A 26,872-nucleotide genomic window follows, 5' to 3' on the forward strand; every position below is an offset into this window, starting at 1 on the left:
TTCCCCAAAGTATTTGTAAAATGCTTGATCTTGGTGAAGATTTTTATGAATCTTAATTTCAAAGACCTAGAGAGATTACAACAGATAAACAAGAGACTTTAAGTGGGCTTCGTTTACTCTTGGGATCAGTCCCCTCAAGCTAAGAACAAAATACATTCTTTAATTTCCATCCCTCAAACTTTGCTTCAGATGCATTCTCTCTTACATAGAGTTTCAGTGAAACTGTGTTTTGATTCTAATTTGTTCAGCTCTTTAACAAATACCTACAAGCCACAAGGTACAGAGGATAGCGTTACATCAACATAAGTCTGGTTAGAATACCAATCCCCTTCTGATGGTAAAGGTAATCCCACCTAAATTAACTACCCTTCTCTAGTCTGGTATAATATACATTAGTAATTTTAATTGGGCCTATCAAACTGTCAAAGGTCAAAGACAAAGAGAGGTTCCTGGAAAGTAGCTACAGAAAAAAAGCAAATAAAATATAAAGGAGTTTCAGTATGCCTAGCTGCAGACTTCACAGCAGACACCTTACAAACCAGGAAGGAATTAGATAATATATTCAAAATTCTGAAGGAAAAAAACCCCACCTACAATGAATACTATATCCACCAAAACTATCCTTCAGAAATGAAAAGGAAAAAGCAAAACTTGGGGAATTCATCGCCACCTTATTAAAGGGAATTCTGAAAAGACAAAAGAAAAGAACACTAATGAGTAAAGAGATAAAACTCACTGGTAAAATAAGGATCCAGACAAATTCAGAATACTCTAATACTATAATCATGATATGTAAACCACTAATATCTTTAGTATGAAGAGTAAAAGACAAAACTATTAAAATAATAACAAATATAATAATTTGTGACATTGAAAATTCAAAATGGGGGTAGGGGTTAAAGAATAGAAGTTTCAACTGGGCCTGGTGGAGCACATCTGTAATTCTAGTCACTTGGGAAACTAAGGCAAAAGGGTCATAAGTTCAAGTTCAGCTGGGCAATTAAGTGAGATGTTATAGCATAAAATTAAAAAGGCTGGGGGCGTGGTCCATGGTAGAGCCCTTTCCTAGCAGGTGCCAGACTCTGGGCTCAATCCCCAGTATCTTTCACACACACACACACACACAAAAAGTAGTTTTCTTTCTTTCTTCTTTCTCCCCTTCTTCCTTTTTACATAATCAAAGTTAACTTCTTATCAGTTTAAAATAACCTGTCATAACTACAAGATGTTGTTTGTAAGCCTCATGGTAACCATGAAGCAAAAAACTATAATATCCTTTTTTAAAGCAAAGAAATCAAAACATACTATGAGAGAAAATAACGTAACCAAAAAGGAGACAGTGAAAGAGGAAAAAGGGAATAATGGATCTACAAAATAACCAGAAAAAAAACCTGACAAAATGGCAGTAGTATATCTTTACCCATCCATAATGGCCTTCGAGGTAAATGAATTAGGTTCTCCAATTAAAAGATACAGAATGGATGAGTGGATAAGAGAAAACATGACCCAGCCATATGCTACCTACAACAGACTCTCTTCATGTGTAAGGATACACGTGAACTCAAAGTGAAGGGATGGCAAAAGATATTCCATGCAAATACACAGGGAGTAGCTATACATTTATCAGACAAAATACACTTTAAGTAAAAAAAAAAACTATAAAAAAGACAATATCATTAAATAGTCATAAATAAATCAATTCAACAAGAGTCCATAACTAATACAATTAAACCAATAAGTAACTTTAGGACCCCGAGTTTACTAATTGGTTTCATCTGAACTCATCCAGAGAAAAGCTGATGGAAAACCACTGTGACATTGACAGTTTTTTCTAACCACTGCACACAAAAGAATTTAGGAACAGAAATAGGAATTTGACTTCATGGCAAAATATAGCTTCTGGGTCCTTTTTCTTCTACGGCTTGTTCTCACCACATGATCACATCCCTGCTATCCAAAGACTTAGGTCATTCACCAAGTACATGGATACCAGTTCTTTAAATAGGTGGCAATAAGCCTGAGAACAGGATGGGACCAGTAGATCATCACAGACTCATGCTTCCCTAAGTTTATCACTCTGGCTACCCATGGGCCAACTTTATTTTAAAGCTCAGGAGAAACCTAGCTTTTTTTCTAGCCAGAGTGTAGTGTAGAAGACCCCCAATGAAGGATGCCATTAAGGAGAATGTCTGTGCCTAATATTTTTGTGAATTTCATCATCCCTAGAAGTATGTACTAGAAGCTATTTTCAAATAGACAGCCTAATAGAGCATTGGTATATAAAATCTTCAGTGTACAATTCAAAATCTTTGCAAACTGTCCCTTAAACTTCTAGCATAAAGATTTCCCATTTATCAGATTAGAAACTAATATAAACCTCATGGCCCAAATATGAAGAAGCATGGACAGGAGGTTTAGACTGTACTCGCAGGCAACTTCAAGATGTTTCTAAGTGATATCTATTTGTTATTTCTGATCAGCAACCAAAAATAAGTGACTTCATCTTTGGAATCATTATAAGATGCAAAGACAGCTTTCAAACATAGCTATACAGAAATTATTGAGATCATGAGCTGTGTCATCATGTTTATAGGACTTCAGTGTCTCTAATCCTTTATAACATTATTTCAGATGTGCTGCACAGAGAACTGAGATGATGTTAAGTGGTATACTGCCAAGCATTAAGCAACCCTGAAGCATATATTAAGGAATTATTCCACTCTAAATCCTCCTTCAGGCTTTCTGATGAGAAAAGTTAGCTGATGGAGTCATGTCTTGAACAATCCCCCAACCTCTGCTCATCTTTTTAAACAAACAGTGTAGGACAAGGACTCAGATCTTTTAGTAGATGACAGTGCCTAGCTAGAAGCTGATCATGATTTTCCTCTTTCATAACTGTATCTGTAAGAAAATAATGGAATCTTCAGCTGCTTTAATAGAATTAGTTAATCCAAACAAGCAAACTGTAAGTAAATAAAAAGTTAGATGGGCCTATTTGATAAATAATAATTACCTTTTAAATAAAAATTACCTTTCATTTGTGATAAATGATAATGATATAGATATTCTCCATCTATATAATGTGTATATATATATATCCTATAATATGTATTAATCCTATAGTGTACTCACATATGTCATTATATACGTATACATACACATATATACATATATAAAATGTAGTATAAGTTTCTTCAATAGTGAATCAATGCAAAGAAAGTTGTTAAGTAATTAAAAGAATAGATGTCAAGTAGATATGTATTTTCAACCAGAGATATACTAATTTTTTAAATTCCAATACATTACCTTTAAGGCTTCCATGGATTAACTCATAAAACATCCTATGAACATTTTTTCTGCATTTAAATATGGCATCAAAGTCAGCCTCCCTTTCATGAGCATCCTAGCACCCCACAGAACTCTTGCAAATGCCTGGTAAACCCCACTTTTATTTATAGATGAAGAAATGAAAGAAAGGATTGAGTGCCTTGCCAAGTCCCTCAGCTTGTGAAAAATTAAAATTCATGGGTGTATGATAAAGAGAATAATGACTATATAAAATTCCTTGCATGCCAAAATCCAAGTGCAGTAGATGAGCTTACCCTTGGCAGATGTTGAAGTGGGAAAAGACAGGAGAGCAATCATCTAAACCAGATGTTCCTTCTTATGTCTTTATCCACATGTGGACAGTTTTACATAACCTAGTGGGATCTTCAGCTGCTTTAATAGTATTAGTTAATCCAAAAAGACAAGCTGTATCTGTAAGTAAATAAAAAGTTAGATGGGCCTATTTGATAAATAATACATTCCCAAACCCCCAAAGAATGAACACATCACTAAAGCTATACTGAGTGATTTCTTAAGTGCACATTAGAGGCTCCTGTACACAGAACACTGTGTCAAAACACATGTGCAGAGCCAGAGGTGGGCATGAGCACAGCAACTCCTGGCCTCCAGAAGAAAATGTGTTCCACGGTCCATCATCATGCAAACCTCACTGCAAAACATAAGTAGGGAGTCATATATATATTTAATTGTAAATGAACACAATACCTTATTTTATTTATTTATTTTTATGTGGTGCTGAAGATCAAATCCAGTGCCTCACATGTACTAGAAAAGTGCTCTACTACTGAGCTACAGCCCCAGCCCCAGAAGAGAGTCTTAGTAGTGAACTGGCATTTTACTTTTCCCTCCATTTAAACTAATATACATGTCATTGTTTTCTGACTTCAATTTCATGTATTCTTGAATTTAATATCCCATATGAATGGCAAAAACTTACATCATAAAAAGCTTCATAAAACACAAGTCATTTTAAAAAGCCTGCTTGTTTGTGAATGCTTCAAATATTGATGTACAGAATCTCTAAGGGGTGGTTTGTAATACATAATCCTTAAAGGTAAAACAAAATCATTAAAATATGCTATTATTAAATGTGTCAATTTGACCAAAAAAAAAAAAAAACCTGATTTTTCGCTTTCATGAAACAGCTAAAAGGATGAAATTAGGACTGTTTACCTAGGCAACAGAACTTAAATTGTGTATTCTTAGGATAATATCTGGCATTCATATTGCGTATGCCTTGTAAAGATTATAGAAAATAGCTATTAAGAGTAACACCAACTTCCTGAGCATATAAAAATGTAAGTCACATAAATTATACCCACTAAAAGTTCCCAGTCTAAAAATAGATTTTGCCACCATGATGTCACCATTCTTAACAAGATGTGAAAATGAACAAATCGCACAAAACAGAGAATTATCCTTTATAGAGAATCAATGAAATGAATATTCCCTTTGGCACTGTCTGTTCTTTTCAGGCAACAAAACCTCCATAAGACTCAATGTAAAAATCACATCTAGGAGGGTCTTTTCAGTAGATTTTATGTAAGGCCCATTAGACTTGCTTTAGACCCCATCATATCATGAGGGATCTGGATATAAATGGAATGTAATTGAAATCATGTCTTATAAAAAGTTTTAGTCAATCTCACAAATTAACAAGTGGGAACCCCTAGTATAAACTCAGGAACCACAATAGACACAATCTGGACAGATGTTCTTAATGTATTGGTCTCAACTCTGAGAACTACCCACAGCAGTTTTACACAGAACCACTGTCTTGAGTATGACAAGCAGAGAAATCTAGAAATGCCACCCAGTGTGGATAAATTGGCCAGGAACAGCAGCAAATACAAACCCAGTCAATTGGAAAATGGATAGAAGAACATCTGAAAGCAGTTTAGTTAGGAAAAATATGCAAATACTTCCCTCTTGGAGAGAAAGAAAAATATAAAGAACCAAAGAGAACCACTAAGATGATTACAGATTTATAATATCAAATCTGCAAAGATCCATTAAAAGAATCAAAATTATTAGTCAGAAAACAGATTGAATGAGGGTTCATCAATTAATAGCCTTCCAGTTTGTGAATGAAATCATGTATGTGGAAGCTACTCTCTGGTCTCCATAACTGGTGAAGCCAGCAATAACACACAGCATGTAGCATCATGAGGCTGGAAAGCCTGAGAAGAAAAGTCTTCACAACTTTTGAATACTAAGTACATCATGAAGTTCACCCGAGAATCATGGAACCCTTATTCTAGTGTTTTCTGCAATAAATTAAACCACTTTGTCTTTGGACAATTCATGTAATGTCTCTGAGTTTCCTCATCTATAAAATGAGTATATGGGCTTAATCGAGAACCGAAAAGCAGGAATATCTTGATGACAAACATGGACCTAGGATTCAGATTTTTGTCTCTGCTGCTTACTGCTTGTATGAATTTGGATGAATTCTATGCCTTCAGTTCCTTATCCTCCTGGGTTTGTTGAGAAAATTATTTAAGTTAATATATATAGAACACTTAACACTGTGCCTGATTAACCAGGTTTAGCTGTTGTTTTGCTGCTGTTAATTTTAAGTGCAAATAACAAAATATAGTCTTGGCTAAGTAAGGAGAAACAGTTTATTAAAAGGATATTGGATTATAGCAATTTTGAACTTAGAGAACAAGATTCATGAGTGAGCTTTTAGGAATGAAACCTCCAAACACATCACAGATTGTTATAAGAAAATGTATCCACCATTCCAGAATGCTCAGCACTAAAGTTTCCACCACTGTGATTTCAGAACCAGAATTTAATTTAATTTTACTGTAAATCCAGGGTCATCCCAGTTTTTTCAAGAGAAGTTGGAAAAGCAAGTATCTGTCAATTCAAAATTCTGCAGGAGAAAGAGGTTTTGCGCAGATTCCCCAAATATATATATATATATAAAAATTCACATGATTGGTGGCCAAATGAACTCAGCATTTTAAATTTTTATGCTAAGGCTTATTGCCCAGAATGATCTATTGAAGAAGGCTGTCTGCTTTTATTGAAGGTCAAGAAGATGGTAGCCATAATATCTTTAAGACTCCATGACTCTGTTAAGAAGGATTTGAAATATCTGTGACAGGAAGGATTTCCAAATACTCTTGACATGCAAACTGAGTTACCAGGTAGTCTCGACACTCAATATTTAAAATAAAGCCACTGGATTTATAGTTAGAATTGGGTCCTCAATTTTTAATTTACACAGTTGAATTATGTATATGTGATTAATGAGAAAAACAAATTTCTAAGTCTTTGATTGGAAAAGTAAAAGTTCCCAGAGTTTAATAAACATCTTTTCATTTTAAAAAAATTCTATATTTTCCTTTGAACTATTAATACATTCAGGCTGCTTGGGAGATCACATCCCATAAGAATGATATCAGCCGGGAGGGAAAAGAGCAGTTATAATTGGGCTTTATCTATTTTAAACTCTTCAACTATAAAAATAGGGCCTGCAATACCAGCAAACCAAAACCCGAACTGTCCTTTCTGAGTAACGGACAGCTATTCTAACCCCATGACTAAATCCCAAGGCCTGTCTTAAATAGTTCTGGACTTCTAACTACTGGCGCATTCCAACCCACTGGTTGGCTCAGCAAGCACATCTCCTCCACTTCCTGAACTTAGAGCATCTCTGGGACAGTCAGACTGTTTGCAATACCAAAGACTATTCTTGGAGAATTTTTTTCAAGTGTGTGTAGAAACCACAGAAACACAATTAATAAACTTTCTTAACCATCTTAGCTCATAAGCAAATGAATCCTCTTACATCCATAATATGTACAAAATAGGGCTGGGGATATAGTTCAGTTGGTATAGTGCTTGCCTTGCATGCACTAAGCCCTGGGTTCAATCTCAAGCCCCCCCCAAATAAATAAATAAATATATATATATATATATATATATATATATATATATATATATATATACACACACACACACACACACACACACATACATACAAAATACTATATATACACACACACACACACACACACACACACACACACACATACACATACAGAGAGAGAAAGTAGCTTGGTGACAATTTTAGCAATTATAACAAGAAAGTTGAAGGCAAAATTAGAAATGTCTATCTGTTGGTTGCCTGTTTTCAAACTATCAGATAAAGCGTGTCAAATCAGAAATTCTGAAAGAGCCACTCTACTCTCATGGGACGAGGGGTTGATTTCTTCAACCTAACAGGTAGAAATACTGCCAAATTTATATTAAATTTATTACAATGATCTCTTGAATGTTATAGACATCTAAGATATACAGAAATGAACACAAAAGGCATTATCATTAGTCAAGTGGAAAGACATGGCCCAGGCAGAACTGTGATTGGCAATAAACAGGCCTCTCTGGAAGATGTTCTCCCCAAAATTTGGTGTTTTAAGATGATTGAAAATTGGAAAGGATTTTAAATGCAGCAGAGAGTTTGCTATTTAATAACATGATAAACTTTTCCATAAATAAGGATTATTTTAATGTATGCATGTGTGGTAAGGCTCAGGCTTCTCTATGTCAAGGCAGCAACATTAAGTTAATAAACCCAGGCCTACTTCCTAGGTCCAAATCCTGGCTTTTCTACCTCATGACCATGTTAGCTCAGCAAGTTGCTCTATGGAATTCATGCTTTCTGTAAATTAGGGTGAAAAAACATCACTAACCCATGACATTGTTCTGAAAATTAGATCACCATCTAGCATATAATATGTACTATGTAGGTATTTGTTAGAGAATAAGAAAATCAATGACTAAAACCTTCAATATCTCTACCAATGTCATATTTCTATTGAGAGCACTAAATGCTTAAGTTTTTTTTTCCCTAAAAGCATGAAATACTTAAATTCTTAGATTTGTCAGCGACACCACAGTTTCACTTTCTTACAGGAGTACTGGGTACTCCTGTAAGAATATAGGGTCAGGAAAAAATTACAAGAATTCTATAGTCAAATTCTTAAGTATTCAGTAAAATGAAAAGTATCCAATTGCCTGAAACAAGAAATATCAAGGCAAGATGGAACATTCATCTATCAACCTTTCATATTATTTAAAGCAAGATGGTTATATTATCAAGAATCTAAAAAGGGTCTTGACCACAGACATCATGTAAATTCTGTGATCCAAACAGCCTTTGTGCAAACTTTACAAAATAATGAAGAAAGCCAGGTGTGGTTGAGGCAGGAGGATTGCCAATTCAAAGTCAGCCTGAGCAACTTAGTGAAGCCCTAAGCAATTTAGAGACCCTGTCTCAAAATTTAAAAAAAAAAAAATTTTTTTAAGGGTTGGGATGTGGCTCAGTGTTTAAGTGTCCCTGGGTTCAATTCCTAGTACTTATTAATAATTAAGAAAGAGTCAAGTTGGTGTAAATGTTTAACAGAGATACTAAAATATGTTTTACACTAATTTTTTAATTCAATAGATATTTATTCAGTGAATAATATCATATTTCAGGGGTCTTGTCACAATTAATAATTTATCTAATAGGTACTTACAGTAGATTGCTATGTTTAATCCCTACAGCAACCCTCTGAAAATCCCTTTTCCAAATTTCTTAAGGTTTGATATATTTGGAATTTCAGAAATTTTTTTGTTTTTAGAAAGGCAATATGTTGCAATCTCAGAGTGACTTGGGGAACAACACCTATCACAAAAAACAATGTCTTTAAAAAACTAACATAATTTAAAATTATAGATAGAAAAATATTTGGAAAAGCAGACTGAAGTTTTTAATAGTAACTACTTCTCATGAGGAATAAAATGATACATTGGGGCATTTTTCTTTTTCTTTTATACATTACTATTTTTTCTCTAACAACATGTATCATCTTATAGCATAAAACATCCTAAAATATTAATTGTGAAATTAGTAGAATGCTGACATTTGGTCCCTTATATTTTCCTTTTTCCAAAAATCACAATAAAATGTAATGACCTGAGCTCTAACTGTGCCAAAGTGCAAAGTAATTTGTTTATCTTTTCCCAGCAAATGAACTATTACAGATCAATAGCAGTGGATTAGGCCCATACTTTCCTTTGGTCTTTAACCTCTAGAAAAACAAAGATAGCACTGCAGAAAAACACCATCATTACTCCTCCCCAAAATAATTTTTAAAAGAAGAAGTAGTAGTAGTTAATTCAGTTTGAGCTGAGAATATCATTATTCACCACATAAAGAGCCAACATTAGTAAAAACTTCTTAGGATCTTATCAGCTTTGAAAGCAGATTCAAATCCCTCACTAGCTACCCTCCAAATTAGTCAATGCACCTCTCCAAATGTAAATCTTAAGTTAGGAAGCGACCCAAATCCAAGAAGGCAAAAAAGAATTAATAACTGTTAAGCACATATCACAGTCATATCATGCATATTGATGAATTGTCTCCTCCAACCAAAAGCTGATATTACCTCCATCTTACCTATAAGAAAACTGAGGTCTAGAGGAGTTAAGTCATTTGTGAAGGTACCACACCCGGTGAGCAGTGGAGCCAAGAAGTAATTCCAGGACCTTTGTTACCACCCTACATAGCCATTAACATTAAATCAGAGTCCTGAATATAGTCAGCTCATTTGGTAATCAGATTTTTGGTGAGTACATAACAATAGGAAAAATAATAATTCCTTAATTTGTTAAGATATCAATGCTAGATATTCTTGCCATAATATTTTTTTAAATATATTTTTCCAGCACTTTACAACTTTTAACAATGCTTATCTCAAGCAAATCTCTGAAGCACAAACCATGGTATTATAATTCACATAAAAGAGACTTCAGGGGCTGGGGTTGTGGCTCAGCAGTAGAGTGCTCGCCTCGCACGCACAGGACCCTGGGTTCAATTCTCAGCACCACATAAAAATAAATAAATAAATAGAAGTATTGTGTCCAACTGCAACTAAAAAAAATTAAATATTTTTTTTAAAAAAAGAGAGAAACTTTACCTTTTGCTCTCCAACTAGTCAAATATTATTACCTGAGAATGATAAATATGTTCCTTATTGTGAATGATTTTTTTAAATGAAATTAAGGAAATGAAACTAAAGATTTTATTGTTTTCTTCTCTCCTTCATATACATCCCCCTGAATTTGCAGGAAAATGGACAAAGAAAATATGGTGGCCCTCCACCTGGTTGGGATGCTGCACCCCCAGAAAGAGGCTGTGAAATCTTTATTGGAAAACTTCCCAGAGACCTTTTTGAGGATGAACTTATCCCATTATGTGAAAAAGTGAGTCCAAATTTAATATTTAACTCTTCTTATCTTTCAAAGGGAAACACTACTTACTTTGCATTGCTTTTGCTCATGTCCTTCCTGGTCAGTGAAGGCTTCTTTTATTTTTTTGTACTGGGATTGAACTCAGGGGTACCCACCACTGAGCCACATCCCCAGCCTTATTTTGCATTTTATTTAGAGACAGGGTCTCACTGAGCTGCATAGCACCTCAGTTTTGCTGAGGCTGGCTTTGAACTCATGATCCTCCTGTCTCAGCCTCCCAAGCTGCTGGGATTACAAGTGTGCACTACCACACCCTGCTTGGTTTCTCCTCTAATTGCCATTCTTTGACAAAGTTAAAGCCTTTCTAGCCATTAGTGACTATCCCTCCTTGACTCAGCTCTTTGTCCTGTTACTTATAGAAACTATCATTGCTGATGGCGCTCAGATTTATATCTTATCCCCAATCCATCCACTGATGACTATCTGACATCAATGTGTCTATCAAACCAGAAAACTACTACAACAGTCTATCTAAAATAAGTTATTGCTCCAACTTGACATTGCTCCAACTTGACATTTTAATATATTTTATAAGTGTAGCATTTTCACATAACAACATTGTATATGTTTTTCATAGCTCAAACATACACCTGTACATACTAACTCAGAATAAAAGTTTCTTCTTTCTAAAAGTCTGAATTTCTTATTAATGAAATGAATATCAATAAGATAAAAACAGGGTTTCTCCATGTCATTATGTAACTACTAAGACATAAATTTTTCTCAGTTTTGATTCCAAATTATATTTTGTTGGTAAACTCAAGATTAAAGGGAAAATACAAAATTAAAATTTATTTTAATAATTTACCAAGCAGCTTTTAGCAGCAACTATATTTCAGGAAAATTTAGTAAATATGAGAATTTAATTTTTCTTATGAATGCCAAAATCAATTGTGTGTGTGTGTACAACATACATGTATGTGTAATTCAACCTCAGATTCAAAATCACACTTAATTTTATATATACAATCCCAGTTGGCATATAGACAAATTATGAGCACCTAACCCTGTAAGAATTTTATATTCTTAAACTGAAAATGAGCATCTCAAAAGATCTGAAACACAGATGAAACATGCTCATGTTTTTCTCTAGAAAGAACAGAAGGAAAAAATATATGTTCATCACTGAGTACTTTAGTGGGGCAGCGTGAGACTAAGCAGAGGAGCCACCAACCACTAATGTGATGGTCTGTGCTCTTCATAACACTTCTCTGTACACATGCCCACATCTATTTGGATCACCCTTGTTACAGCAGCCCACGAGAATGAACTTCTGAGTCTGGGTGGCTAGAGAACACTTGGGGTGCAGGAAGGAGTAGAACATGGGCAAGCAGAAGAGCTGTAGCCAGGGGCAGAGTGAATACTCTTCTGGTATGGAGGTACTAGTCTTATGTCAGCTGTATTGAGATTAGCATTTGCTTTTAGCCCACACACTGAGAAAATCACAGCACTGCCCAGACCATCCTCTGAAACTCACCTGTGTTTATACTGATGTCATGGCAGGAGGAAATACTGTTGCCACGTAGTTTAGCAAGATCCCAAATGAGTGTTCCTAGTCTTTGTTTTAAATATCAATGATAGAGTATGACCAAATAAAGGTCAAACTATGAAGACCTCAGAAGCTAAATTAGAAGCCATGGACAAATCTTTTAAGAAATTGTACTTCTGATGACAAATGAGGTTTTAGATTCCTAAAACATTGCATAAATCTCCAGATAATAGTGTGATGAAAGGTCATTTGCTCTGTCAAAACATATTTGGTTAACTCAGGCTGAAATGTCACTTGTATATATTTTCTTTATTTAACTTGACTTTTCCCGTGAGTCACATAATTAACCTCAACAAAGCATAAACATATGTAAAGCATTCCACATGAGATGCAAATACCAAACACTGGCAGGAGGCGGAATTCAGAAAATATTAAGTGGGTGTGTATGCGCGCGTGCACACATGTGCACATGTTTATTTAGAAGTACAAGTATATAAATGTGAATTTTCTGTTTCTATTACTTATAGATTGGTAAAATTTATGAAATGAGAATGATGATGGATTTTAATGGCAACAATAGAGGATATGCATTTGTAACATTCTCAAATAAATTGGAAGCCAAGAATGCAATCAAACAACTTAATAATTATGAAATTAGGTAAGACTGACATCTTCTAAATTAAAATTGCATCAGACAATGCACTTGTATCTATTTTTCTATCAACTTTGTCCAATAGGGCATATGCACAATATAGTCAAGCCAGAAATTAAATGTTAGATCTGTTCTTTGGTGAAAATAAATCTGGTTAAATATTTATTTAACATTAATGCTTCATGATAGGCCCAACCAAGTTCTGTGATATGTTCAAAGAAATGAAATTTACTAATTTATCAATTTCATAAGTATGTACTGGGCACTGTTCCAAATACTGGAAATACATAAAGGTACAATTCCTTGTCTTTATAGTAAATAAATATATAAGAATATGTAAAATAGTATGAAAAAAATCAACCAGGGATGTGATATGGTTATGTATGTAGTTGGTTAATTTCATTTGGTGCATTTAAGAAAATATTCTCTAGGAAAGCAAATTTTGATCTGAGATTTTAATGAAAAGCTGCAGCCCTGACAGTCAGGCCCAGAAGCAGATTATTACAGAAAAGAACAGCAAGTGCAACCTTCCCAAAATGAGAAACTTGATATGTTTGAAGAACCGGAAGAAAGTCCATGCCTCCAGAAAAGAGAGAAAGGATGTTGTGAGCAACACAGTTGGAGAACCTTGTTCTCTGTGATGAAGATTTGAATAATATCTAAATAGGAAGGGGAAGTCATAGGAGGATTTTAATGAGATGTATGGTTTTAAAATATTACTCGAGCTGTTGGCTGAAGAACAGATTGCAGCAAAGCGAAAACTAAAAGAGAGAAGCAATGTAGAAGGCTCCTAAGTAGCCTAGATCTAGACAAGAGATGACCATGAGTGGACAAGGGGTCATTGGTGGAAGTGACCAAAGAGGGTCACATCTGGAATACACTGTGGAGGCTTAGGAGACAGGCCTGCTAGATATTTGATTTAAAGGGAGAGAGCATCCAGAACTAAGTGGAGTCAGGAGAGAGGTAATAGTTGGAGTATAAATTGGGAATCAGCCAAATATAGATAGGAACTACAGGAGAGTTCCAGGATATAATTGATCCTGTGCAACCAATCACCTGTTTTTTATAAAATGGAAGCAGCTAACTTTATATAATTGAATGAGTTCTAAAAACTTTACTTGAAGGAAAAACTGTCATAAATTCCTTCTTAAAAAAGGCCTCCACCCTGGAAGGCAGATTAGTATAGCAGTGAAACAGCAACAGCTTTGGGGTCGTCCAGGCTTCACTGGAGAGTGCCAACAAGTAACTTTATCTCTGTGCCTCAACTTCCTCACCTATACAATGGGGATAATATGTGATTCATAGGTTTTATTGTGAGTATATTATACATGTTTTGCAATGTCTAATCCAGTATTTGGGATTCAGTAATAAGTCAACAAATGATAAAAAAAAAATTAGCACAGGTCATCAACTGTTAAGTGCAATTTTTCATATCTATTTCCTTTTGAAATTCAGATGCACATTAAGATTGATAGACTATTAACTCTGATGAAGGCAGAAAGATTTCCCACGTGTATTTTTCTCCCACTTTCAACAAACCAAAATAAGTCATACATTATCTTTATAATTCTCTAAGTCAATCAACTACTCAGTCATTTTTCTTAAACTCTTTAGCCACAGGAAAAGCAGAGGGATTTGACAACTACTATTGTCCTAGCTATTTCAATCTCAAGGTTGGATCTTGGAGCAGAGTTGTTTTCTCTGTTGGAGAAAACAGAAAGGGGGCTTCCTTCCCACACATGCCTTCTTGAACTCAGAAGAGCTTAGTGCAATGTGTAAGGGATTGTTTGAAATAAGAATCAGGAGACCTTAGGTCTAGCTAAGGTTCCTTTGGACAAGTCCTTTGATTTCTTTGAATATCACTTCTATCATTAACATCTGATCTTGCAACACAGAGAATAGCATACACTAAAGTGCTTTGGAAAGGGCTACACAAAACTATATTAAGATATACCCTAATACTATATAGTGATGCATATGTATACATACAGTATAATACTACATAGCAATTGCAAATTTTGACAGTTAGACCCAGAAGAAGATTATTGCAGAAAAGAAAAGCAAGTGCTATGCTATGTAGTTAGTATTAGAGTTTATGTATAGTTTATTTATAGTATTATAATGCTACATAGCCATTGCTATGTAGTATTATATTTTTGTGTAGCCCTTTCCAAAGCACTTTAGTGTATGCTATTCTCTGTGTTGCAAGATCAGGTGTTAATGATAGAAGTGGTGTTCAAAGAAATCAAAGGACTTGTCCAAAGGAACTTTAACTAGAGTAAGTACATATAGCATACATATGTATTGCCATATAGTATTATAGTCTACGTATGTATAATATACATATGCATTGCTAAATAGTATTATATAGTATATATAGTATTATAAGCATATGTATACTATATATATATAGCAATATGGTATTATAGTATATTTTTATATAGTATATAACTTAATACTAGAGTTATGTGATGTCAGAGATTAAAGATTCCCCACATCCTTGTTTTTTCATGAAACCTGGACTTACTAATAGTAAGACTTATTCCCAAAAGGGCTTTTGAGTTGAGATACAAGTGGATTTTGCCAGGTAGGGAATCAATAGAATTTGTTGTATCTACTTAAAACACTGTTACTCACTGGGGCATGTCAATACTTTTGAAAATAGGATACAAAAATGAATATGATCACTCAACCATGGTCACCATTAATTAGCAGTATCCTCTGAATTTCAGTGTCTTGCCTGTGAAACGAAGATAAAAATATACCTACCTCAGGGAGTATTATGAAAAATAGATGAGATAATACACATAAATCTCAGCACCTGACACACTTTGGCTGCTCTATAAAAGTCTGCTGATAATTATGATGGTGATGAGAGAGGAAGAGGGAGAAAAAGGAGAAATGTGACAAAGAATTTGGAAAGACAATTAGTACCCAATGTTGCAGTCAAAGTTTCAGGTGGATGCCAGAAGCAAGGCAAATGCACAGAAATACTTTACAAATTTGCGAGTGAGATCAATAGAATATGAAATAGCTGAAGAGATCGCAGAGCCACCCTCACGACTCCCACTCTGCCTTGGATCTGTCCTGCCAGAGAGAGGACCTTGTATAGCTCTTATCCACATTGTCATACCATCTTCCTCCTCATCAAATATTCACTGAACAGCGCCTGGATGCCAGGCTTTTGGAGACATTAAAGTCGTGCCCTCAGCTTTTGAAACACGACTCTGTCTCCAAGCAATTCTGGGAAGGTTCCTAATAAACCACACATATTTAAAATTAGGAAACAGAAACTCTAGGCTCCCCCTGCTGGTAACTGATAGCCAGATTAGCCCTCTAAGTATTAAAAACATTTTTATTTCTAATTAAATGTCTTAGAAGAGAAGGGGGTTTTATCTTTTTTTAAAGTTCATTTTTTAAAAATAAACAATTGGAAGATTACTTTATCAACCTTCCCTCCCCCAAGACACCATATTCCTTGGACAAAGCTCAACTTTCTGAGATGAATTTGTCATGGATCTGATATGTGGTCCTTGGTTTTTCAGCAAAGCACAGGAAGCAACTAGGACTGTGGCCCAAACCTGGTCAGAATCCCTGCCACACACCTTAGAGCCACTAGTTCACAGAAAATTAGACCGATCTCCCACTTACCTGGTTGAGAGCTTTTATTCATGGCAAATGAATAGTTTCTGTTAAGGATACTGTATCCATTTTTAATAACTTAAAAATTATATGGCCCAATACACAACACATGGAAACATTAAAAAGTACAAAGTTAAAATAATTCTTCCATAACAGAAGTGCTTAAATATAACCCCTATGTTGACATAATATTGCCTTTCCATATTTTCTATATATTTTTTACATTTGTAATCAAAATGGCATTCTCATGTATTTATCTTACAGACTTTTTTTAATTGAGAAGAATATAGTAAACTGACTATTTTAAATCAATAAGTGTTCTTCTATGTTACTACTTTCAATGATTGCAGAGCATTTTGGGTATGAATGTCCATCTCTTTTGTACCAGTGATTCCCAGCCAGGAGCAGTACTGTCACCCTAATGACATTTACAAAGGGGGAAGGCGTTTTTGTATGACCTGATGGATGACTACTGGAATTTTGTGGACAAGAACCAGGAATGAGAAACATACCATAATATACAAAGAGAAAATATCTAGTCACAAAGTCAATGATATCTCAATCAAAATGCATTAAATCAGTTTCTTACTATAAAGTATTGCTTACTTCCAATATGGTGGTTACTCTAAATGACAATGACACCTATGCATAAAAGCTTAGTGTTCCTCTCTATTTACTAAGGCCATACTCCCAGAAGGGGCATTATTTGGTCTAATAATATACATACTTAAGACTTTCGAACCATTTTCCCAAATGTGCTCTGGAATAGTTGAACCCATCTCTCCTCTGACCATAAAGGTAATCTTCACCTTTCTAACAAACAATTTTTCACAGCAAAAGAAACAGGAACTGAGGGCCCAGAGGCCAGTTTCATTCTTTCAAATCTATAATAGCTTCATCAAATCACTTAATTTCTTGGAGTCTCAAGTTCTTCATCTGTAAAATGGAACTCTGCCCATTTCATAGGCTCCTTTGGATGAGCCAAATAAGCTAATATGCAAAAGATGTTACAGCCAAGGGACCATTTTTAATAGCTATTGTGTTGGAATAGTTTCTCCCTTTGACTGGAAAAGAAATGGAACATGAAGAGTTGCACCCCAAACACCTGCAGGACAAGCAGGGGACATGAGGAATGTGGGCAGGTGTAGCAGCCTCAGCGTTAAGGGCCAATCAGAGAATGGAATGAACACAACTCATCGATCCACTTCTGGACTAAAAAGAACAGATGCTACTCAGTTTCACATCATTTTTCCCCTTTAAAAATTACTGACACATCTCCTGATCTCCCAAAAGATGCCAAAAACTTCATAAATGGTTTAAACACTATGAAGACCAAATACCTCTCTGTCCCAGGGCCATACATTTACAACCCCCACAGTAAACCTTAACCATCATGTTAAAACAATGATCTTTGTCAATCAAAATGCCTGTTCTTTTGCAGAAATGGGCGTCTCTTAGGGGTCTGTGCCAGTGTGGACAACTGCCGATTGTTTGTTGGGGGAATCCCGAAAACCAAAAAAAGAGAAGAAATCTTATCGGAGATGAGAAAGGTCACTGAGGGAGTCATTGATGTCATCGTCTACCCAAGTGCTGCCGATAAAACCAAAAACCGGGGCTTTGCCTTTGTGGAATATGAAAGTCATCGGGCAGCTGCCATGGCCAGGAGGAAACTGTTACCAGGTTAGCAAGCCCCTCCTCAAATACCAGGCTTCTCCTCTCCACCTGGCGGGCCTCAGGCTGCCGCCCTGCCCTCTGAGCAAAGAAAGCAGTGATTGCTTTTTCTTGTTTTCTTTTACATCCTTATGTTGTATCTTCAACTTTTCGTCTTTCTTATTTATTGCATACTTGACTCAGTTCCCTGAAGTTTGCACAGATGGAGTTTGGAAACATTCATTCTGTGCCTTAGGTCTAATTTGCATGCACTGGAGAAATCTAAAACTTTAAGCTATAGCAATCCTATTAATGAATCTTTAAAGTGAAGAATCTTCTAAAAATTAAATATAACAATCAGTTATTTTTGCATATAAATTATGTTTCAGGCTTATTAAAAATAGAATATATTATCCATTATAAAGTAGACATAATAAAACTGTAAGTAATCTCAATGACAATTAAGTGATGTACTTTTATTATGACTCCCTGATGTCTAATAATTTCGATCTAAATGAGAGAAAAGAAGCCCTTCTTAAAAGGGCACCTTTGTTGGGTATTCCAGTCACAGGGCAGGTCCCCTTCTGGCAAAAACAACAAGTTCCTGAATGTAAGACTCCACCAAGACCCTATTTTAGTCAGATCAACTTAGGGAAAAGTGTTTTAAGATCCTGAGCTCTTCCCACTATTATGTATAGTTATAATGCACCAATAAAAAAAAATGAACCTCAGCTTATTTGAAAATGGAGGGGGATTGGAGTGGGTAATAATATGGATCCAATTAAAGTATGTTATATGCATGCATGAAAATATCACAAAGCCCCTCGTTTTATACAATATACACAAACAATTTAAAAAGTATCAAACTAAATTAAATTTTAAAATAAAATGTTCAATAAAAAACATTACACTGTAAAGTATTAAAGAGAATTTCAAGAGTGACAGAATGGACACGTATGAATCAACTTTTCTTATGAAAATTATGGGAGAGGATAAAAAACATAACAACAAAAGCATGTAGATTTATACTGCCCTGGTACACATTCTCAAAAACAGAACACACCAATTGATTGTAGGATTAGCCTTATAGAAATTTTCAATATTGGAAGAAAGCTTCTGAGTTAAGAAAAGATGTTTTAATAATATTTTCACAAAGACAACTTAAAGTAAACAAAAAATTAACTCCAAAAACTGCTGAATCTGATGGCAAGGTGGACATCTTTAGTGTTGAGGTTTTTCTTCACCACTTCATTCCTCATTACTTAAACATCAAGTCATTGAATCAAAGGTCCATAGCTGTGGGATCCAAGTGTCTTGGTGACCTGGGCTTATAATTTTGCTATCCTCTTCAGTTTTTCTCTTTTCAACACTAACCTTCCTATTATTCAAAAGTCCCTGTATTTATCCTGTTATCAGGCCACCAATGTCATCTAAATACATACATTCCCCACCTTAGATTATTTTTTCAAAGTCTCCCAATTCTGCTCTCTCTCTTTGACACAAACACACTCTGCCTACTCCATCCTGAATATTACCACTAAACTAGCGCTATCCTATCATTCTTTAAACAAATTCTTGCAAAAAGTGAAAATTTAGTCTCTATGAAGAAGCTGACTGAATGATGTCAGTAACCTGCCAATTCGTGAATGTTCCCCAACTATTTGCTGCATATGAGAGAAGGAGTAAATGCTGGCCCTGGTATTCAAGGCCCTTCATTCATGTCACCAGTTCTTTACAATCATATTTTTTATTTTCCAACAAAACCTCTCCTTTCTATGGGGACTGATTTTTTCCAACACCACTATGCTCATTTCTGCCTCCTTCAACTCAGCCAACATCCTGATGAACACACTGTCACTTTTCCTGCCCACGTTAATCAATTTCACATTCAGGCAGCCATTCATTATCAGTAAAGTCAGATATGCAGAATGAGTTTGGGAGCTTAGGGTCCTCAGTGGGTGAAAGACAGTTTTCAGGGTCCAGACAACCAATGCTCCTGGAAAGTCTGAGCCTCCAGAAAACTCTCACGTCTCTTCAAAGAAAACAGCACATTGACCCCAAAAGCAGCTTCTATATACATAAGGGAGGCAAACAAGACTGAGTAGCTGGGCTTCAAAATTCTCAAGCACCTGGTTAAGGCTTCCAGCCAAGACCTTGCCTTTCCCTTATGGATTCCCTACCCAGAATCCAACAGTACAGAGGCTATCTTCTTCTCCCCCTCCACTTCTTATATTAATCACAACAGAAGGTGACCCCCTGAACTATAGCCCTTTGAGATGACCTCAGTTTGGCTTCACTCCACTGGATTTCAGTTGGGCTGCCTTACCAGCAAACCAACAAGATGAGGCCCAATAGGGTATAAGCCAGCCAGAGCAAACGGTTTTACTTCTAGGAAGACCTAAGAACAAAAATGTTACCCAATTCAGAGCCCTCTCCCTGTTACTCCACTGTAGATTCATCAGCAACAAAAGAATTCAGTAATTAGCAACCATATGGGGAGTCTACTTTTAAAGAAAAGAGAGGTATTTAAGAAAAAATTATGAGCACAGATCACATGAATTTTTTTTCTTTCTTAATTGAGCAGTCAAATTTATGATCCACTGATAAATTTACCAGCTAATGACATTGGGCACTCACCTTCATGGGATGTAAATAGGAACACTCAACCCACAAATATCTATTAAGCATCCACAACACAGAATGCTCTCTTCTAAATGATATGGGAGATTCTGATAATAAAACAAAACATATAACTGTTGTACTCAAAGACTAGATATATTGAGGAAATTATACCTATAAGAAAAATAGAAAAAAAAGAATTTTAAAGGACTATATATTGTTGAATTATTTAAAAGTGATAAACTGAGTTCTTTACCTGCATCATTTTCTTTTGTCTTCACAATAGTAGTTACCTTTATTATACAGATGATGAAAATTATACTTAGAAAGTATGTTTTCTAGCCAAGATCATTGCTCCAATTTTGAACTTACCTGACTTCAAAGCCCATGTTCTCAAATCACTCTGGCACCCTGCCTTCCACCACAGCCCTTCATGGATGTTTGTTGAAATCATTGCTTCCTGTGTCTGCTCTCATTTCTGTTCCCTTCAGCTTTATGCAGCTCTGTAAGCCCAGGCATGGTTTACATTGGTCTCAGGCTGGGAAGGTGAAAGCAAGAGCAGTGGTACTCAACCTTGGCTGCATGTTAATTAATTGAGGACTGTTTTAAAATCCTGAGGCCCAGACCATGTATAGTAACCTCCTGGGACATCCGAGGGTCATCCAGGGACATCCAGGAGTCAGTAGCTACTGGGAAACCTGAATATCCACATGCAGAACAATGGAGTTAACCCTCATCTCAGACCATATAAAAGAATTGACTCAAACAAATAAAACAAATAAAAGGCTCAAATGTAAGACCTGAAACTATGACACTGCTAGAAGAAAACAGTGGGTGAAAAGTTTCTTGACACTGGTCTGCACATAGAGAAAAATACTTAATAAATGATTACTATAGAAATACAAAAATATATGTAATCCTGGACAGCAACTACACTTTAAGGAGAGTCAGATTTCTTGTCGTAACTGAGCTGACCCTCAGTGAAATTATGACTTAATCCCACTCTAAGCTAGAGATGTACCTCAGTGGTAGAACAGTTGTCCAATATGTACATGACTTGCGGCTAAATCCCTAGTAACTGCATTTTTTTAAGAGCAGTTTTCTAACACAGTTTTTGATTTTTTGCTAGAATAAATATCTTTGTGAATCTGAATTACAGATAGCAATTATACTGAATACCTGTAGTTCTTTCCATTTTTGTGAATCCTGAGATGCTGACAGATGGGAAGTTATTGGAAAGTTTATTCATACTGAGTAATGAAAGAGCTTTGTCTCTATAGTTAACAAAAACTTTGGTAACTCTGAAAACCATTCACTGAATTATAGCTTTCAAAACTATTGATACTCTGGGTTAGTATTCAGTCAGAATTTTTAGTGTTTTAGAATTATTTCCTTGAATTTTCAGGAACAGATCTTAACAGATTTATGGTGCTGATGCTTAGCTATCTCACATCACTAAATTGTAAAAGTGAGTTAACACAATATATGTGAATTTTTTGATGTAATGTAAATACTTAAGTTTTAAATTTATAAAATCATACTGTGAAAACTATTTTAAAATAATCTATTAGTTTAATGTTTTTTAACATAATTCTTATCATACACTTTTTCATTGATGGCTCTTCATCTCTCTTCTTAATTAGGATTTTTTAAAAAAAATATTTTTCTCCAGATTCCCAAGTTACCCATGTTCTAAAAGAAAATTGGCAGGAAACACAGTAGCTTGGAGCCTTGACCAAGTATAAGGAGTAGAGAACAAACTAGGGGTGAGTGGGTCCCTGGGTCCCACCCACCCTTGCCCAAGTACCATTTGTTAGACATCTCAAATGGTGCCTGGGCAAGATAACAACACAGATTCCAATAGCAGCAGACACATATTCTACTGACCTTTTTAATGTTTCAGGAAGCCAAATTCTGTGTCTGAGTTCTCAATCCACTCTTGGCCTTTCTCTCCTTTTTCTTTGTTCCTTTAAACAGCTACCTTTACCCTGTAAGATCTATCTTAAGACCCAAACATGTCTACTGTTTCTATTTCAAACCACAACCTATTTCCTTTTATACACAATCATTATAATAAACCACTAGTCACACAGAACTCACTTCTAACCAACTTTTACATTTTTTGAATGTCTTAAAATCAACAATAACCACTTTAAATGGTCTTGCTCATTCAAGACCTCAAGTGTCAGTTCAATTTAAAAGAACATCAGCATGAAATGAGATAATGTTGTCCTTATTTCTAAATAATGTACCATACATTTGATCATTTTCCACAGGAAGAATTCAGTTATGGGGACATCCTATTGCAGTAGACTGGGCAGAGCCGGAAGTAGAAGTTGATGAAGACACCATGTCTTCTGTGAAAATCCTATATGTAAGAAATCTTATGCTGTCTACCTCTGAAGAGATGATTGAAAAGGAATTCAACAATATTAGACCAGGTGGGACGTACATGTAAGGTTACTTTTTCAAAACATACTTTACAAGCTTATGCTTCAGGTGGCTTCCGATAACTTTAAAGAGAATAGCTTTTATTGAGGTCATTCTCATAATTGAATGTACATTACTCAAGCTATATTCCCATTTTTGGATTAGAAAGTGATACCTATGGTTCTACAACATTTAACAATATTATAATCATGTATTTATCTGTGTGAGTAATGAATCCACATTTACTTCATTAAACTAGCAATTCCATGAATATAAGTTCTTTTTACTCTTGTTAGGTCCTCAATCCTGAGACACTCAGTCTGTAGGGCAGCAATATAATAAGTGTTTGATAAATATTGACTGTGTTATTGAGTTCATGGACATAACTCTAGGTTTAATGCAGGGTTTCTCAACTTTAGCACTAAGGGAATTTTGGAACAGATGATTCTTGATAATGGGGATCTGTCCAGAAGATAGTAGGATATATTCAGCAGTAGCCCAGGCTCCTCCTAGTAGACACCAATAGTGACCTCCATAACAACCAAAAGTATTTCCAGACATTGCCTAATATACTCCAGGAGTGTGCAAAACCACCCCCAGTTGAGAACCACTATTGTAATGGAATACACTTTTGACTTCAGGTGCAAGAGCAAGGCAGTGACAATCTTTGGAAACTGGGTGAAGAGGGAGGAAAAGGAATCAAGGAAAGGTTCCAACAAAAAGGAATAACTAGTTGCTAATTATCTTGTCAATATTTTTCAATGTTGATTATAAACTACAAGATTGACTCTCCATCTCTTTCTTCTCAATATGGAAGCTATAACACTTAGACTGGTAAAGCATTTCAAGAAACAGTGTAGAAATGAGCATTTGCATAAACTAATACAGAACATCACATCTACAAAATGTTAGTAGATGTTCCTGATAAAAGGGTCCCCTGGTCAAATAAGTTTGTAAACACCAGTTTCTGAAAAATTAAGCAGACTTCTTCATTATGGGACTTAGAGTCATTAGCCTTCTAACATGCTTGAAAGTCCTCAAGAAGAGATGTGGGATACCTCATTTTCCAAACTTTTGGAGCATGGATCCTCTTTTGTGGCAGGCTACCTTGGCGGTTTAGTGTATCTTGGGACATCTTCTCGGCAATATTGACCTGTTTTAGCACAGTAATAACATTTTTCCATGACAGAATGTCTAAGTCTCCAGAAAAATACTCTAGGATGTTGATAAGCCTGGGCCACAATGCTACCATGTTAAACTGCCTGAGAATATTCACTGCATATATTCATATTGTCTGTTTCAGATTCTGGGTGCTATTTTGGGCATAATAAAATAATAAGCTGATGATTCATGCTGAAGTTAATTAGCAAGGATGTCGTTTTTTCTTTTTAAAGATTCCCCAAAGATTTGTCTTTCTTCAGCCTCAGGAACTCAGTCTTCCCTGATACTTTAATATTATGGTGTGAGCGCATACTAACACCTACAAATTCATGGCTAATATAGAAAACTGCTAATAACTGGCTGGTCACTATCTGCCAGGTATTACAGTGGGCACTTTTACATCATGTGTAACTTATTCATCACAGTGACCTAATAATGTATGTTAATGTATTAGTTCCTTTATTTTCTAGATAAGAAAACCAGAACCCAGAGTAAAGTAGCTTACCTAGGGTCATACAACCAGTAGGTAGGAGATCCTCAATTTAACAACTCTAGGATCCCATACCTCATCCTTATTCAATTCATTCATGCAACTTTCATTCTTTCAGTATTTTGTAACTTTTAAAAATAAACAGTGGGAACTAGGGTTGTGGCTCAGCAGTAAAGCACTCACCTAGCATGTGTAAGGCCCTGGGTTCAATCCTCAGTACCACATAAAAATAAATAAAGTATTGTGTCCAACTACAACTAAAAAATAAATATAGTAAATAAATAAATAAACTGTGGGTCTCAATATTCCATTTAAGTAACCACAGGTCCATTATGTTCCCTTTGAAGACTCTGATATTGGTATAAATGTACCAGATTTAGTCACTCCATAAAAAATGTATATTAAGTTATTTTGCTTTTGCTGTTTCAGGAGTGGTATAATTGATTTACTCATGCATAATATTAATGCAAATTTTATTTCTATATGAAACATTCCTCAAAATAGAATTAGTAGATACCTACTTGATTTCCAACCTTTAGATATCATTGTAGCATGGGAGGGAATCTTTAGATATCATTATAGTATGGGAGGAATCTCAGATGTTCTTCAGAAGCAATTTTATTATTTTTTTAATTTAAAGAGTATTGGATAAGATATAGAAGATCTAGTTCTAGATCCTGATTATGTGGAAGATAAACATCACCTATCTTGTCAGAATCATAGTTTCCTAACATATAAGTAAAAATAAGTATAGTAAAAGTAATAAAAAATTAAAATCATTACTAAAGTTTCACTTAGCTCTAAAATTCTATTATATAGTCAAAAGAAATAAAATATTTCAGAGGGATAGCATAAAACTTCAAAAAGGTAATCAACTAAATATGTAAGATAACCAATAGTTGAGTTCAACTCAATTCAATGGCATTTTACCATTGCATATAATATCATCATTTATATAAAATGCAAAGTAAGCTGCCATTTCTGCCCTTAAAAATCTTAGGAAGTAGAAAACACGAATCCACAGATAATTATAACAAGTCACACTGCAAGTGTTGTTTTAAACTTACAAACAAAATCTTTTAAATTTGCAGAACTTTAAACCTGGACACACAAGATTCCTGATAAGATCCTTATGTGCACTCTCAAAAGCTAACTGCATCATTTCAATGCTGTCTCAAGTTTGCTAATCGGGCTACTTTCACTCTCTTCTCAGGTGCGGTGGAGAGAGTAAAAAAAATCCGAGACTATGCCTTTGTGCACTTCAGTAACCGAGAAGATGCAGTTGAGGCTATGAAAGCTTTAAACGGGAAGGTAATGTAGGAGAAAGGATAAAATATGCATAGATTCCTGTTCAATAGAGCAATGAGTCCATTGCACTGCATCTTTCCCCATGTCCAACATGGCTTCTGCAGTCCCCTTAAGATGAACAGAAGAAAAATGATAAACATACAGTGGAGGATGGAGATGGAGCTAGTATGTCCAGTTCTGCCTCTAATTATTTTTCTGATTTGAACAAATCACTGGCCCACAATTTTCGTAGAAAGAGGGGATTAGACTTAATTACTTTAAGGTGTCTCCCCCCACCCAATTCCAAATTTCTCTCATTATTGTACTTTCTAGTACAGTATTTTAAGAGCCAACGGTCCCTTTTTTAAAATGTCAAGATAGCTGTCATTCTACCCTCAGAGTTTGATCTGCCAACTCTGGATGGCTTAGAATCTCCCACCTTGCCAAGAGTATTATCTGAAGGAAAACAAACATCTATATCCTTACTACTGATTTGTCTGTAGAAACCAATTTAGTATTGACATCAGTCCAATAAACACTAAAACACACTATCTACTAATATCATCTGGGACACAAAGAGAATCAAACCCAAAATACTTATCAAAGAGCCAGAATTCTCCTGGAGGAATAAGAGAAACACATAAACACCTATGCAAAGCACAGTTAGGTAGAGTATCGTAAAAAGAGATAGAAAAGCAGTAAAAAAGTTCAAATGAAGAAGTGGGTCATCAAGAACCAGAAAATCTTCATGGACATGAGACAATAATACAAAGGAGAAGCCTTAGAAATTGGA

At 35.3% G+C, this 26,872-nt stretch overlaps 1 protein-coding gene across 1 annotated transcript in view; it reads left to right on the top strand.

Annotated features, from left to right (window-relative positions):
* The window catches only part of A1CF (APOBEC1 complementation factor), a gene marked incomplete at its 3' end in the record, with an annotated part of 115,661 nt that overhangs the window by 75,606 nt on the left and 13,183 nt on the right, over positions 1 to 26,872 (top strand). Inside the window, exons 3-7 of the mRNA XM_081268095.1 lie at positions 10,477 to 10,611; positions 12,676 to 12,806; positions 17,884 to 18,122; positions 22,988 to 23,152; positions 26,006 to 26,103. Coding sequence (XP_081124221.1) covers positions 10,477 to 10,611; positions 12,676 to 12,806; positions 17,884 to 18,122; positions 22,988 to 23,152; positions 26,006 to 26,103 — 768 coding nt within the window. The remainder of the gene's footprint in view (positions 1 to 10,476; positions 10,612 to 12,675; positions 12,807 to 17,883; positions 18,123 to 22,987; positions 23,153 to 26,005; positions 26,104 to 26,872) is intronic.

Source organism: Spermophilus citellus, assembly GCF_964194105.1.
Source record: "Spermophilus citellus genome assembly, chromosome: 15".
Taxonomy (NCBI): Eukaryota; Metazoa; Chordata; class Mammalia; order Rodentia; family Sciuridae; genus Spermophilus; species Spermophilus citellus.